The following is a 15471-nucleotide window of genomic DNA, read 5'->3' on the forward strand; positions in this document are numbered from 1 at the left end:
AAGCACAACAAATGGCTCCAATGGCATCTTGTCCCCCAGCTTTTATCACAAAAGCCAGTGTCCTCCTTAACCAGGCCGGTGAAAACATGGCAGAAAAGCCAGTTGGCTTTGCCCATTTCCTGCAGCTGTATACACCAGTCACCAGAGGGACTTGCAGGCACAATGCAGGGATGAACACAACCATCCCTGAGAGAGAAACCAGTCAAAATGCTCCCCAAGCCACAGAGGAGCCAAAGCTGGCCCTCCTGCATGAAGGAGAGGATGTTTAATTTTAACCAAGAATAAAAAAAAAAAAATTCTGACCAACTGCTGCGACCTTGTAATTTTCACATTCAAATTCAGGTGAGTCTGAAACTATCACATCCCTCAGTTCAGTTCCTGGCTCCACCACTGGATGAGGACTGAAGGGGCCTCAGGACCACTCCCACCCGGCCGGGTGGAGCCCTGGCCCACACAGCACTGAGAAGGGTTTTGGTAACCAGCCTACCACTGAACCGGGGCGGTCCTGCCTCGCTCAATAGCACAAACTCAGGCCAGAGAGCTGAAGCCAAAATGATTTCACCAACCCTCTCTCTGGGAGATAAGCTGGCAAGGTAAGCTGCCAATCATTAATCCTTCTAGAAAAAACGGTGAAGAGAGCGATGGCAAATTCAAACAGATTCAGTTCAGTCGCTTAGTCGTGTCAGACTCTTTGCGACCCCATGGACTGCAGCAAACCAGGTTTCCCTGTCCATCACCTACTCCCGGAGTTTACTCAAACTCATGTCCATTGAACCTGTGATGCCATCCAACCATCTCATCCTCTGTTGTCCCCTTCTCCTCCCGCCTTCAATCTTTCCCAGCATCAGGGTCTTTACCAGTGAGTCAGTTCTTCACGTCAGGTGGCCAAAGTATCAAACAGATTAGCTTACTGGAAATTCACCTTGTTAGCAGCCTGCTGCTGCTAAGTCGCTTCAGTCGTGTCCGACTCTGTGCGACCCCATAGACAGCAGCCCACCGGGCTCCCCCGTCCCTGGGATTCTTCAGGCAAGAACACTGGAGTGGGTTGCCATTTCCTTCTCCAATGCATGAAAGTTAAAAGTGAAGTTGCTCAGTCGTGTCTGACTCCTAGCGATCCCATGGACTACAGCCTACCAGGCTCCTCCGTCCGTGGATTTTCCAGGCAAGAGTACTGGAGTGGGGTGCCATGGCCTTCTCTGTGTTAGCAGCCTAGTCATTAGCAAGAAAACATCAATGATCTTCTACCATCACACTTTAGAAGCGTTTTTAAAAGAAAAACAACAACAACAACAATCTCCCAGTGGATGGGTGACATCTCTACAGTAAGGCCTTGCATTCCTGAACTGAACTTCCACCAGACACTTCAATTCTCCAACAAGGCTGATGTGGAAATGTTTGTACAGGCTCCCGGCTGCGTCCCTAAGCTCACTTCTGTCCCTAAGCCCACTTGTCTTGTGTTTCCAAGGCAGGTCCACACCAAGTAAACTGCCTTTTCCAACTGTGCTAGTCTCCTCTGTGACTCTGATCCTGTTTTTCATATGGGGGTGGGGGAGGGGTGTTAGGAAAACTACTACAGAATAAAGGGTAGCATACTGCTTTCAGAGGTGAATGCTAGACAAGACAGGAGGCTTATTTATGAGCTAAGTTTTGAGACTAACTCCTTACTGAGAGGGCTTTGAATCTGTGTGCCAGCTACTTTATAAATGAATACATGCCAGGAAACTGCTAGGTTAGTCTCAAACAGAAATCAGGAATGCAAAAAGTCCCCCAACACCCATACAACATTTGCAGGCAAGAGGCAGTCCAGCACTGTGGAGTTTGGGCTCTAGAGTAACCATTCTGCAGTCACTTACTGGCTCCTGTGACTTAACAGAGGGTATTTTGGTTCTCAAGTCACATTCATCTAAAAAACGAGAATTTGTAAATATTAAGTGAGTTTATGCTTATAAAATGCTGTAAACAGACTTGATAAGTGTTAGGTATTATTCTTACAGGTGTATGAATTTCCAGCTTCCAGATCACATCACCAACATGGTCACAATAACAACCCATTTTTCTTTCTAAAGATAAAACAATTCCCTAGGTTGGTCACTTATTAAGTCAGTCCTCAAAAAAAAGCAAGGGGGAGGGACATGGCACTCTTATACAACATGCTGAGTGTAAACTGCTACAACCTTTCTAAATGACTAACTGAAAGGATGTATCAAAAACCCTTAAACCATAATATGTACTTTGATCTTAAATCACACCTCTAGAAATTTATCCTAAAGGAAAAAAAAAATCTCAAAGATATATAGAGATGCATGGAGGACAGTTATTGCAGAGATAATGATAATAGCAGTGGCAGAAAAATAATGTTTAATAAAAACAAATTGGCTGGGGACTTTCCCTGGTGGTCCAGAGGTAAAAAATCCACCTTCCAATTCAGAGGATGTGGGTTCAATCCCTGGACAGGGAACCAAGATCCCACATGCCTTGGGCAACGGAGGATGTATTAACAAGGAAGACCCGACACAGCCAAATAAATAAATAAATCATAGATCCGCAAAATGGAATATTATTTGGTCAACATTACAACTGACTACATAGAGAAGAAAAGATTCATAATGAGATGCTAAGAAGCACAGGTTAGGAAACAACCAAATGTATACCAGGATCCCATATTTGCTACCCTAAGTTATATATACTGACAAATAGCACAGAGAAAACACAGCTTGGAGAGAAATGTATTCAGGCAGTGGGCCTCTAAGTATTTTATGGTTTTTTACTCTTTACTTTCCTGTATTTCAATTGTTCTACCACAAACATGCAATTCTTTAAAATACAAGGGATCATCTAACTGATTAACAGATTCCTTCTGAAATAGTACTATTAAGCTGAGAGGGATGACAGGCTTATCTTTATTTAGAGAAAAATCTGCATAGAACCTGATGTTTTATTAGTTACTTTTAATGTTTAGTTATTACTGTAATTTTAAAATTACACATATTCAGTGCCAGGAAATTAGCAAGAGACTTCTTTTTAAGCAATGGGTTCTACTTACTACAATAAAGTACATTCGTACAAAAACTGAACAGACTAGAGTTTCATACATTTTTATATATCTCAATATTTTATCATCATCATAACTAACATATATTAAATGAATGTGTCTCAAGAACTTAAGTGAGAACTTAGAAGTATTAAATTTTTAAAATTATTGTACTTGAATTTAATTTTTAAAATTTTGGCCGTGCTGGGTCTTCCATGCTGCTTTCTTTAGTTGCGGCAGGGGCGCAACCAGGGCGTCCCTGGTGGCTTCGATGGTAAAGGGTTGGGGTTAAAGCACGGCACGGCACAGCACCGCACAGCTACAGTTGTGGTGCGTGGGCTTCTCCTCTTGCGGAGCACAGGCTCTGGGGCATGTGGGGTAGCCGCTGCGTCACACTGGGCTTAGCTGTGCCATGCGTGGCACGTGGAATCTTCCCGGACCAGGGATCGAACCCATGTCCACTGCACTGACAGGTAGATTCTTAACCACTGGACCACCACGGAAGTCCTAGAAGTATTACATTTTACTACAACAATTCCCATTTTCAGCTGAGAAAACTGAGGCACTGAGAGGCTGCTGCTACTGCTGCAAAGTCGCTTCAGTCATGTCCGACTCTATGTGACCCCATAGACGGCAGTCCACCAGGCTTCCCCGTCCCTGGGACTCTCCAGGCAAGAACACTGGGGTGGGTTGCCATTTCCTTCTCCAATGCATGAAAGTGAAAAGTGAAAGGGAAGTTGCTCAGTCGTATCCGACTCTTAGCAACCCCATGGACTGCAGCCTACCAGGCTCCTCCATCCATGGTATTTTCCAGGCAAGAGTACTGGAGTGGGGTGCCATTGCCTTCTCCGACTGAGAGGTTAGGTGACTAGATCAAAGTCACAGACCGTGCTGTGTGGTGCTTGGCCGCTCAGTCATGTCTGACTCTTCACAACCCCATGGACTGTCGCCCTCCAGGCTCCTCTGTCCATGGGGATTCTCTAGGCAAGAAGACTGGAGTGGGTTGCCATGCCCTCCTCCAGGGGATCTTCCCGACCCACGGATCAAACCCAGGTCTCCAGAATTGCAGGCAGATTCTTTACCATCTGAGCCACCAGGGAAGCCCAAGAACATTGGACTGGGTAGCCGATCCCCTTTCTAGGGGATCTTCCTCACCCAGGAACCCAACTGGAGTCTCCTGCATTGCACGCGGATTCTTTACCAGCTGAGCTGGTAAAGTCAGACTATGTATGGTCAAACCCAATATCCTCTAGAGGTTGCACTCTTAACTATCCATACCCTCAACTACACAGCAGAAGCTGTTATTTATGGGGCCTATGCTGGGCTCTGACAGAAAGGAGTGAAGGTCATATATTAGGAGTATGAAAAATAAAATTGGAAAATTACTAATTTTCTTTATTTTGGGAAAAACCAATTTTTTATTGCATTATGTTGGACTTATCATAGGCTATAAAATGGCATTTTGATGTACTGATAGCAAATAATTTACCATTATGCTGTGACTTAAATTTACATTTTGAGTCTAAGCAAACATTTTGCTAGGAGCCTTCTTTTCAGCTTATCATCTTGAGTTATGCTTGGGAAAGGTTCTCTCCTTTCAGAGCCAACCAAACTTACAGAAATGACTGGGGTGTGGTACTTATAAACAGTTTATAAAGTGACTATGAAATGATAAGATGAACTTTACAAGTAAAAGTTTAAAGGTGTGGCCTCACTGTGACGTAATTCACCCAAATATTTCATAGAGTTCCTCCAGGCACTACTCTAGGAGGTACAGTGATCTCTGCCCTTCTGAGATGTATTATTACAGGTGCCTTACATATCTGAAGGCCATGGTGTTTTATTAGACGTCCAAGGTATGAAAGTTATTCTGTCACTTGAAAAACATGCCATCCTCTTCAGGACATGGTCTGGGGCCACTCAGTGAGAAGCAACCACAATGCCAGTGGTTCTCCAATGCTACTGTGTAAGAAAACTTCCTGCAGAGCTTGTTGGAAATCAGATTCCAGGAGTCTGTATTTTTACCAAGAACTTCAGGTTATGTTGATGTAAGTGATCTGAGGTCTAGAGTTGAGAAACCTGCCAGTAAGTGGAACTATTCAGAAGAGAAAGATCATTCACAAGAGAAGAGCCCTACGGCAGTGGAATGTGAACTGAGTAATATAAACCCAACCGACCTGTAATTAATTCCCTATAATTCACAAATCCACATTAAAGCTGAGTAAGAGTAGAGGGATTTAATGGCACCTCCTCCTTAACCCCCTTTATGGAGATTTGAGTTTGCCTCAATCTAGTTATTTGGAGAAAACATGAATTTAAGCAGAGTTTTATTTCCGATAATAGAGGGATAAACATTAAGAAAAAGGAAATTGCTAGTCAATTGAAAAAAAAAAAAGCTAAGAGAGACAAACATTTCAGGGAACTAACTTGCTACCACTCATTTTATGCCCTATTTCACAATGCTTAGTATCTGAACAATCCACAGAGTTCCAAAGTACATCAAAAATGTGTTCATTTCCTCTCTTACTCAGGCAGAATAATAACAGACTTTTGTGAAGGTACCATGTGCCTCAAAAATTTCAATAGATACATTCTTAAATAAAGAAATAGCCTTCAAAAACAATTCTATCAGAAATTCACCCTACTGGAGCTACTTATAATAGTCTTAAATAGCTTTTGGACCATCACTAAATTAGTGTCCTTCATTTCTGAATTTGGATTACCTAAAGTTTTTGAGTTCTTTACAACTGTCCTACAGAAATAACTCAATATTGAAAAATGTTTTTTTTCTTTTGTTATAAGCAAACAATCATAAAAATAACATAAATATTTCAGGTGAACTATTAAAAATTTAGAAACAAAACACAGTATTTTATTCTCCATAATAAGTAGAAATCCTAACTTTAGGGGGGGTACTAAGCTTCTGCACCTTAAGTCATATTAAAAATAAAGGTATCCCAACAAATATATTCCTATTTCAGACAGTAAGAGTAGCACTACATAAACCAGCCGGGCTGCTGGCTCCATGGTCCCATTTCCTACCCTCAGATCCTGTCCACTACATAAACTCTGAGCCTGGTCTTCATCCTTTCAAAGGGATTAGTAAAAACTGCCTCCCCGATGACAGAATTGAGATTTTCCAGATGCACTTTTGGCACGGTACTTATTATTATCTATACTTTTTATTGCACTTGTTTTTATTATTTGGACGTCCCGACCACGTAAACATTAAGAGCAGGACGCCAGCAGATTAAGCACAAAGAAACGCAACTATTCGGAGTCGCATCTATTTAAATTTTCAGGCTGGTGCTGCCTCCAGAATAGCACCGAGGATGGCAAAGTTCTAAAGGAAACTTTCATATTCAGAGGCTATCAAAAAATCTCCAGAGCCTTCAACTCAACACAGACGCCCCTAATGGTTTTTTTCAAAAGCAAAGCCTTTAGACTGAATCACAACAAAAGATGCCCATAGGAAATGTAATCTACGAAGGTGCTTCCTAATCCAAAAGGCAAACAAGAAGTAAGAGGGAAAGGCGCAACCCCATTCCTCGTCGGTTACCTTTTCCTGGGGATTCTGATTGCATTTTCCTCGGTCAAGCCAGACAGAGCCTGGTAACTGTGGCTTCGGTCCACACTGTAAAACCGTGTCAATGCGTAAAGAAGGGGAAAGGGAAGCGGCCGACACCAGGGACGCGCTCCCCCCTTGAAAGGATGAGCCGCTTTCTGTGAAATACCACCGGAGTCAAGTCAGTACCAGCAGGAGGACGCGGGGCCAAAACGGCATTGACTGCCCTTCACTGACAGGGTAGTTTTTTTCTTTTTCTTTTTTTTTTTTTTTTTTTTTTTGCGGGCGGAGGAGAGAGAAGGGATGAGCCGGGGAGGAGAGGCCGGGCATTCCGGATCCCCGGCAGCCTGGCGGGGAGGCGAGGCTCGGCCGGCCCGCCCCACTCGGGCGACCGCGGGCAGCGAGGTCAGCCCTGCAAGGGACCCCACCGCCCCGCGTGCCCCTGGAGAAAGGACGGGACCTCCCCCCAGCTCGGCCAGCCACGGCGACCGATGCCCATTCAATCCCCCGAAGCCCGTCCCGCGGCCGCCGCCCACCCCCAGCCTCTGTCCGCCGCGGAGCCCCGGCCTCCCGGCGCGTGCCAGCCGGCCGCCACCACCACCACCCACCCAGCCACCCCCGGCGGCTAGGGAGGATGGGAAGGACGAGGCACAGGGGCGCCTCCCGGGTGCGCGGCTCAGGGTGAAGGGCGCCGGGAGGGACTCGCACACCGGCCCCGGGGTCGGGGAGGGAGGGTGGACGGGCGTCCCGGGCGGCCATCGCGCCCACCCTCGCCCCGGCCGCCTGCCCGGTGCAAAGCAGGCCGACGCGGTCCAGCCCTCTCCTCACCTCATCTCCAGGCGGGTCCACGCTGCCGCCTCAGGGGGACAAAAAAAAAATCAGTGCAGCTCAGTCGCCGCGGGAAGGGGACGCAGGAGCCGCAGCCCCGCACACCATCCCCGCCCGCCTCTCGGGGCGTCCCGGAGTCCGCCCGGGATTCTCCCTCGCGAGCCGCCGTACTACCGAGCAACCAAGCTGCGCGCCCTCCCGTCTCCACCTCAGCTCTCGGCCTTCCTTCGCTCCCCTCCCTCAGTCCCTCGCTCCCGCCTATCTCCTCATCTCCCCCGGGACCTGCCTCCCCCGCGCCCTCTCCTCCCCTCCGTCTCCGCCCACGGTGGGTGGGTGGGGACAATGAAAAAACAACCAATCGGAAGAAAGGACTCACACCTCCTCCCGCCCCCTCATCTAGCCCCGCCCACCACGGGGGAAACGCAACTGAAAAAAAAAAAATCTGGAAGAGGAGGGAGTGATAGACGGATCGACAAATCAGCAAGCTCAGAAGGGGCGGGACTTGGTCGCCCCAACCGCCCCCCCACCCCCCGCCCGCCGCCGCCTCGCCCCCTTTCCCGAAGCGGGCGTCTGGCGTAGGGTTTCCCGACGTGCCTAGAGGCGTCTGGTGTGGGGCTTCGGGACGTTTTGTTCCATGGTCTCGGTGCCATTTGGCTGTTGCTGTGCGAGGCGAGGTACAAGTTAGGACGCCTTCAACTAACTAACGGCAGGTGTCACAGGAGAGAACAATGTGGAGGAACAAGGAGGGCGGGGCACAGTCCCAGGAAGGTGATGGGGATACGGTTGGAATGAGGAAGGGTGTGGTCTTGAACATATTTACATAAAGCTGAACCCCTCGGCCTCTAGGACTTCGCGCATTGATTGGTAGCCCCAGGTGCGTCGCCTTGGAGCATGCCGGGAGATGTAGTTCCGCGTTCGGTTGCTATGGCGGTGTTCTCGCATTAGTTGGAAGCCCCCAGACGCGTCGCCTTAGAGCATGCCGGGAGATGTAGTTCCGCGTTCGGTTGCTATGGCGGTCTCTAGAGTCCGAGACTGACGAGCGGCCTGACCAATGGGAACAGGCTCTGGCGCTTAGGGGGCGGGCCCTCTGCTGAGGGGCGAGAAGGTGGCGGAGGTGAAGCTGCAAGCCGTTAGTGCCGCTCCGAGCCAGGTGAGCACCGGGAGACGCGCTACGTGTCTTGGGAAACCGGCCTTTGGGCGGAAGCTCGGGAGACGCCCCGCGGGACCGTCCAGCCCTGGGGCGCAGGGTGGTTTCCGTTGCACCCCAACCTTCTTAACACCTCTCGGGCTCAGGCCTAGCTGGCTTAGCTGAGGCCGCTGAGGGGCGGGAGAGACTTGATTTGCCTGACGATTTCCTGGTTTTTACTGGTTTTGATAGTGGATGTTATTTCAGTTTGCATCTTCCTCCACTTTCATGGAAGCAAAAGTCTCGAAGTTCCCTTCCACCGAGACTCCCAGGTTGGATTTTACCCACTCCCGCGTCTTTTTGTTTCTATACTTCTGAGTTTCTTTTTCTTTCTGGCTTACTACTTCTATACTACTGCTTTCTCCTCCGTCACTTTTTTTTTCCCCCCGTTGAACAATTACGTAAAGCAGGGGCATTCGGTTTTATGTAACTCTAGGTCCAGATTTGCCCTCCAGATTTAAGCTAAACGGAGGAATACTCTGGAGCAACGCGTGAAAATCACCTCAGAACCGTTTTGAAGTGCAGACTATGATGCTGTGGGTGTGGGCGGGCCCTGAGAATCTCCATTTCTGACAAGCTCTCGGGTGCTGCTAGTCCAGGTTATGGGCAGCAAGGTTTTGCACATTTAATGGGAGCCACTTTTTAAAAAAAAATAAAGAGAAATATGTGAAATTAATGCTAGAGTTTTATTTAACCCAGTATATCTAAAATATTATCATATCAGCACTCAATCAAATGTTTAAAAATCAAGATTTTGTACATTCTCTCATTTTCTTCACATTTGAAGAAACCTAATGGACATCTTATGCTAACAGTACATCTCAGTTCTGACTAGGCACAGTTCAAGGGCTACTGGATGATACAACCCACTGCAGAAATTAAAAGCTGTTAAATCTTAGGTTGCCCCTGACAAAACCCCTTACTGCTCTGTGAGATGGACTTTGGAAGTACTTTACCAGGTCTCAACTCAATTTACAGAAATAATAGCACGAATATCCAGCATTCATTTAACACTTCCTATGTGCCAGGTATTGTACTGAGTGCTTTGCATGTATTATTTAAGCCTTTCTGTTACTGTCCCTGTTTTACAGGTGTAGAATTTAAGGCCCAGATAGTTGAAAGTATTTAGTGTATGTGGCAGAGAAGGCAATGGCACCCCACTCCAGTACTCTTGCCTGGAAAATCCCATGGACGGAGAAGCCTGGAAGGCTGCAGTCCATGGGGTTGCTAAGAGTCGGGCATGACAGAGTGACTTCACTTTCACTTTTCACTTTCATGCATTGGAGAAAGAAATGGCAACCCACTCCAGTGTTCTTGCCTGGAGAATCCCAGGGACAGGGAAGCCTGGTGGGCTGCTGTCTATGGGGTTGCACAGAGTCGGACACGACTGAAGCGACTTAGCAGCAGCAGCAGTGTATGTGGGTCATACACTGAATAAGTAGAAAAGCCAGGATTCAGAAGTATGGTCACTTAGGACTTCTAAATCCTATCCATCAATCACCACAGTGTATAATTACTACATTTTGTCACTAATTTCAATTCATTGATACCTCTGCTCTAGTTTATGGCTAATCCTGAGACATTCAGATTTCAAACAGAGGGGGTTCACCATACAAGGCAAAGTTCCCTCAGTTGTAGTGAACTATTTTGGCAGTCTTACAACTCTCTGTGCTGTCCATTCAATATCAAAGTTCTGAATTGAAGAAGAGCATTCCAAACCTCAAGGAGATATATAGGCCTTTCAATCAGTACTATATGCTGGACAGTAGTGTGTCTTGGTTCATCTGTGTACCTCTTTGAAAGAAGGCTTGGGAATTCTTAAAGTGTTTCACCTTGCAATCACAATGTTTTGGGGGTTTGTTTTTGGTGAAATCTTTCATTCATTGATAAAAGTGAATCTTTTCTTGCTCATGCGAACTTCACATGGAATAGTTCAAATACATCCTTATTTAATATTTTTGCAAAATGATTTTCTTCTTGTACATTGTAAAGATGACATCTCATTAATATTTTCCCTTGATGGTGAATTTATTAGTAAATATTTAATCAAAAGTACAGTTCCTACTTTGCATCTGAAGTAAGTAATGATTAAAGAGCCTATAGTGATTTAGAGAATTAAATAAACGTTGGCAGACTGCAGTAAGATTGGTCTGTGGAGAAGAGGATCCCTTGCGTCGGTTGGCGAGGAGGGAGAGTGTAGTAACAGTAGGGAGGACCCTCAGTTTACCTTCCTCATCCCGTGCCTTGTCCCAGTGCCACATGACTAAGCCAGCGGGAAGGGAGACTGGCATTCATGGCGCCATGGGCTCCACTGTTCTCCAGGAGTACAGTATGGAAAAATGGAATGCCAACTCAGAAATATAAATGAAAGTTACGTTTCTGTCATTCTGAATCTTACTGTATTAAATGGCCCTACATCGAATACAAACTGGAGCAGTGACTTCTAATCTACGAATTAATGACCATCCCACTTTCCCAAACCACCCACTACCCACCCCCAAGCAGTACTGGCAAGGGGGTCCACTAGTAAGAATTCTTAAGTGAAAAGGTATTTTGTAAATCAGCAAATAACAAAAGTTAAGCTCTCTTGGAGGGAGGAGAATTAATCAGAAATTCTTTTGAGATTCAAAAGAGGTCATTGTTGGAAGCCACTTGTTGCATGGATAGGCAACAGTTTGACGTAGCTAATTAAATGCCTCTTGTCTGGCTTCCACATAAAGCCTTTATCAAAAAATTATTTTCCTTTCCTAATTCTTCACCTATCTTTAGATCTCAGCTTATGTGAAGTGTCAAGAGGATGCCACACTTGTATACAAATTCAGTCAAGTATGTCTTGATAATGTCCATATAAATCTAGACTCTCATAATCAGAAGACTGATATGGTCATCTCATCCCCATCCGCCTCAACTGATGCTTGAATCTCCTTTATGATGCTGCTGTAAATGTGTATCCAGCCTCTAGTTTGGAGAAGGCAATGGCACCCCACTCCAGTACTTTTGCCTAGAAGATCCCATGGACGGAGGAGCCTGGTAGGCTAAAGTCCATGGGTTCGCTAGAGTCGGACACGAATGAGCGACTTCACTTTGACTTTTCAGTTTCATGCATTGGAGAAGGAAATGGCAACCCACTCCAGTGTTCTTGCCTCGAGAATCCCAGGGACGGGGGAGCCTGGTGGGCCGCCGTCTATGGGGTCGCACAGAGTCGGACACGACTGAAGTGACTTAGCAGCAGCAGCAGCCTCTAGTTTAAATCCATCTAGTAATAGGGACCATGTCACTTCATACATCTGCCTAAGTTTTGAATACCTAAAATGTGAAAGTGAAAAGTTCTTCTGATACGTGCTACTAGCTAGGCTTTCCAGAGTTCAGCTCGGTGTGCGCCACCACCACAGCGCCTCCCATGCCCATCCTGTAACAGGCATAGGAGAGCAGTACAGTGTATAACGCCAGTGTATTCATTGTTTATGTCGAGTGTCCTTGGAATTTATAGATTTCTGGAGACTGTCTCCAGTACAGTGTAGAGATGTCCCTTCCTCTTTAGGAAGCAGAACTGGCCTGTCCAGATAGGACTACCTGTCTCCTCTACAGCCTGCAAAGTATGTGGTATTTGAACCAGACCTCCAGCTTGTTACTGTTTTGTTGACCGTAATAGGTTTTATGGGTACATGGTTTAACATTCTTCTTTACCTGATATGTGGATATGTGTGAAAAGTCCCACAGGTGGGTAAGAACATGGTTAAAACTTAAGCACCTCTTCAGTATAACTGAAGATTTACTCAGCCTGGCAAGATGATGAGCATAATAGGGCCACATTTCAGAGCTGACTTCATCTGTTGTTGTTGTTTTTAAAGTAGCCCAGCTGCTTGACAGTTTGTCTGCTTTCCTTAAAGTAAAAATGAGGGTGGGTGAAGCATAATACTTCACTGTATTATGAAGTTTGTGTTGGGAATAATGAAAATTTGAACACATAAGAATCTGGACTTTGAAGTTGTCCACAGGTGTGTTGTCCACAGGGGAGAGAAAGAAGCCGTGCAGCGGCCTGTGGCGGTAGCCCAGGCCTCAGGCATCACAATTTTGGCCTATCATTGTGCTAACATCTAAGATGAGCACTTAAGCCAGGAGATTGAAAAGGAAAAGGAAGCCTAGAGGAGGGAATTATGGGAGATTCTAAGATATCCTCAGTGGCTGAAGTTGGCACAACAAAATCTCATTTGGGGGTGGGAAAAGTAAGTCTGGTTTTATGACTGTTGAATTTGAGGTTGAGCTGATACTCAGAACACTTTTGGTCTGAAGGTACAGATAAGGATTGATCTATAGAGGTTTTACTTACAATCATTAATAGATGAGCTCCTTGGGGGAGCAAGTATAGCAGGGGAAGAGCAAGTGAGGCTCGTGTTGTTATAACTAAGAGGAAACCATTTGAAATGTCTTCCCGTTGATTTTTTTTTTTTTTTAGAAATCCTTTAAAAGATTAGTACTTTCATTAACTACTTTCTTGGTATTATTTATGGTAAGTGTTTAATTTATGCAAAGTCTTTATTCTGCTTTTATACCAAAAATTATTTATTTTTGTTTCTCCAGATTTATAATAGGTTTAATATGTTGATATTATAAAAACTTAAAGTATTAGGAACATAATCTTCAATTTGTGGACTTATGTCAAATATATTTAAAATTGGATGTACCTGAAGAATTATCAGAAACCTCAGATATGCAGATGACACCACCCTTATGGCAGAAAGTGAAGAGGAACTAAAGAGCCTCTTGATGAAAGTGAAAGAGGAGAGTGAAAAAGTTGGCTTAAAGCTCAACATTCAGAAAACTAAGATCATGGCATCTGGTCCCATCACTTCGTGGCAAATAGATGGGGAAACAGTGTCAGACTTTATTTTTGGGGGCTCCAAAATCACTGCAGATGGTGACTGTAGCCATGAAATTAAAAGACGCTTATTCCTTGGAAGGCAAGTTATGACCAACATAGATAGCATATTGAAAAGCAGAGACATTACTTTGCCAACAAAGGTCCGTCTAGTCAAGGCTATGGTTTTTCCTGTGGTCATGTATGGATGTGAGAGTTGGACTGTGAAGAAAGCTGAGCACCGAAGAATTGATGCTTTTGAACTGTGGTGTTGGAGAAGACTCTTGAGAGTCCCTTGGACTGCAAGGAGGTCCAACCAGTCTGTCCTAAAGGAGATCAGTCCTAGGTGTTCTTTGGAAGGACTAATGCTGAAGCTGAAACTCCAGTACTTTGGCCACCTCATGCGAAGAGTTGACTCATTGGAAAAGACCCTGATGTTGGGAGGGATTGGGGGCAGGAGGAGAAGGGGATGACAGAAGATGAGATGGCTGGATGGCATCACCGACTTGATAGACATGAGTTTGAGTGAACTCCAGGAGTTGGTGATGGACAGGGAGGCCTGGCGTGCTGCGATTCATGGGGTCGCAAAGAGTCGGACACAACTGAAGGACTGAACTGAACTGAACAGATAGTAGAATATATAATTTTGAGGTTAATGACATTCATTTTTCGAAATAGCATGATAAATAGTATATATTTCATTTATATTTTTATTTTATGAGGTGTTATTTTATTTCCTGTGTGCAAATATCTTTATGTTCAATAAAAATTTTATTAAATAATGGATTAAGTGTTCCATTTAATCTGGACCATTCCCTAAGAAATTAAGTGGGTTTTGAATACCATTTGTTGTACCATTTCTCTGTGGTAAGAACTCAGTTTTCCTTTTTGGGCTTGCAAAATAAATAATATTTCCTCAATTTTCTTCTGGTCACTTTTAGAAAAATACTTCTTTTTCTTCACTTTGTAACTTTGAGGGGTGGTTTTTGTTCCCACCTGGTTCCTTATTGAACCAACAACTAAACATTACTTTTTTCTGCCAGCCAGGCTGATTATAACCTAATTTGGGGGAACTATTTAGATGATCAGACCAAAAATATGGGCATTATTATGTATATAATAGTCACCTTAAGGGACACCACGGGTACATACAAACAGCTTCCAGGGTCTTTGAAGTTGGGGTGCATACAGTATGAGACTCTTGTGACTGCTGTTCTGAGAGAGATGCTATATGTTTTCAGATGCAGTGGGCAGAGAAGACAGTGGCTTCCAGAGTCACAAAGGGAGATGTTTTGAAATCAAGGTGTTGATGTGTAATTATTTCATTTCTCAAAAAGGCAATTCTAGTGGCTCCAGATTGAGTGAAGCAGAGTTTTATTTATTCAGTAATAATGGGATATTGATTCTTCAAAGCTGGAAGAACCCACTAGTTGAGTGAATAAAGCAAGGTTTTGTCAGTATGTAATGAAATCTAAAAGCATGGAACAGATGGAGTAGACTGCGTGTCACTGGGAGGTGATTTCAGAGAGGGAGTAGGACTTGAGCTTTGTTTACTTTGCAGAATCTGTAGAGTAAGTACAGCACAGTCTCAGAGAGCAAGCAGGGCCTGGAGCCTGGAGACAGCGGCGGCCATATGGTATGAAGTTAACTTGGCTTCCCAGGTGGCACAGCGGTAAAGAATCTGCCTGCCGATGCAGGAGACGCAGACCCTGGGTCGGGAAGATCCCCTGGAGAAGGAAGTGGCAACCCACTCCCGTACTCTTGCGTAGAGGATCCCATTGGACAGAGGAGCCTGGCAGACTACAGTCATGGGGTCACAAAGAGACACAACTGAGCACACACGCGTGCATACTGCCTAGATCAGACGGGATGTGTTGGAAGAATGAAGGAGTAAGGTAAACCAGGGACAGTGGTACACATCTTAGATGGCTTGACAGCTGGGAAGAAGTTAGATTTCTGTCATCGGTAATACATAGCTGCTGTTCTATGCTTAGGTTCTTCCC

The 15471-nt window shown here is 45.2% G+C and overlaps 2 protein-coding genes across 14 annotated transcripts in view; one reads left to right on the forward strand and one right to left on the reverse strand.

The window, feature by feature from the left end:
- ITSN1 (intersectin 1) overlaps positions 1-7691 on the reverse strand; it is a 249074-nt gene extending 241383 nt beyond the window's left edge. For 2 of the 8 annotated variants that reach the window (XM_044939433.2, XM_006048225.4), the window contains exon 1: positions 7425-7690. In XM_044939433.2, coding sequence (XP_044795368.1) covers positions 7425-7429 — 5 coding nt within the window. In that variant the 5' untranslated portion in view covers positions 7430-7690. Of the gene's footprint in view, positions 1-6590; positions 6755-7424 lie in introns of all 8 variants that reach the window. The other 6 variants (XM_044939438.1, XM_044939437.1, XM_044939414.2 and 3 more) reach the window with 5 other exon arrangements.
- Positions 7692-8424: 733 nt separating this feature from the next.
- CRYZL1 (crystallin zeta like 1) overlaps positions 8425-15471 on the forward strand; it is a 34172-nt gene continuing 27125 nt past the window's right edge. For 3 of the 6 annotated variants that reach the window (XM_006048229.4, XM_006048227.4, XR_006549632.2), the window contains exon 1: positions 8428-8574. The gene's annotated coding sequence lies outside the window, so the exon portion shown is untranslated. Of the gene's footprint in view, positions 8575-8653; positions 8883-15471 lie in introns of those variants that run through there. The other 3 variants (XM_006048228.4, XM_044939480.1, XM_025281405.3) reach the window with 3 other exon arrangements.

This window comes from Bubalus bubalis, chromosome 1 (assembly GCF_019923935.1).
Source record: "Bubalus bubalis isolate 160015118507 breed Murrah chromosome 1, NDDB_SH_1, whole genome shotgun sequence".
NCBI lineage: Eukaryota > Metazoa > Chordata > Mammalia > Artiodactyla > Bovidae > Bubalus > Bubalus bubalis.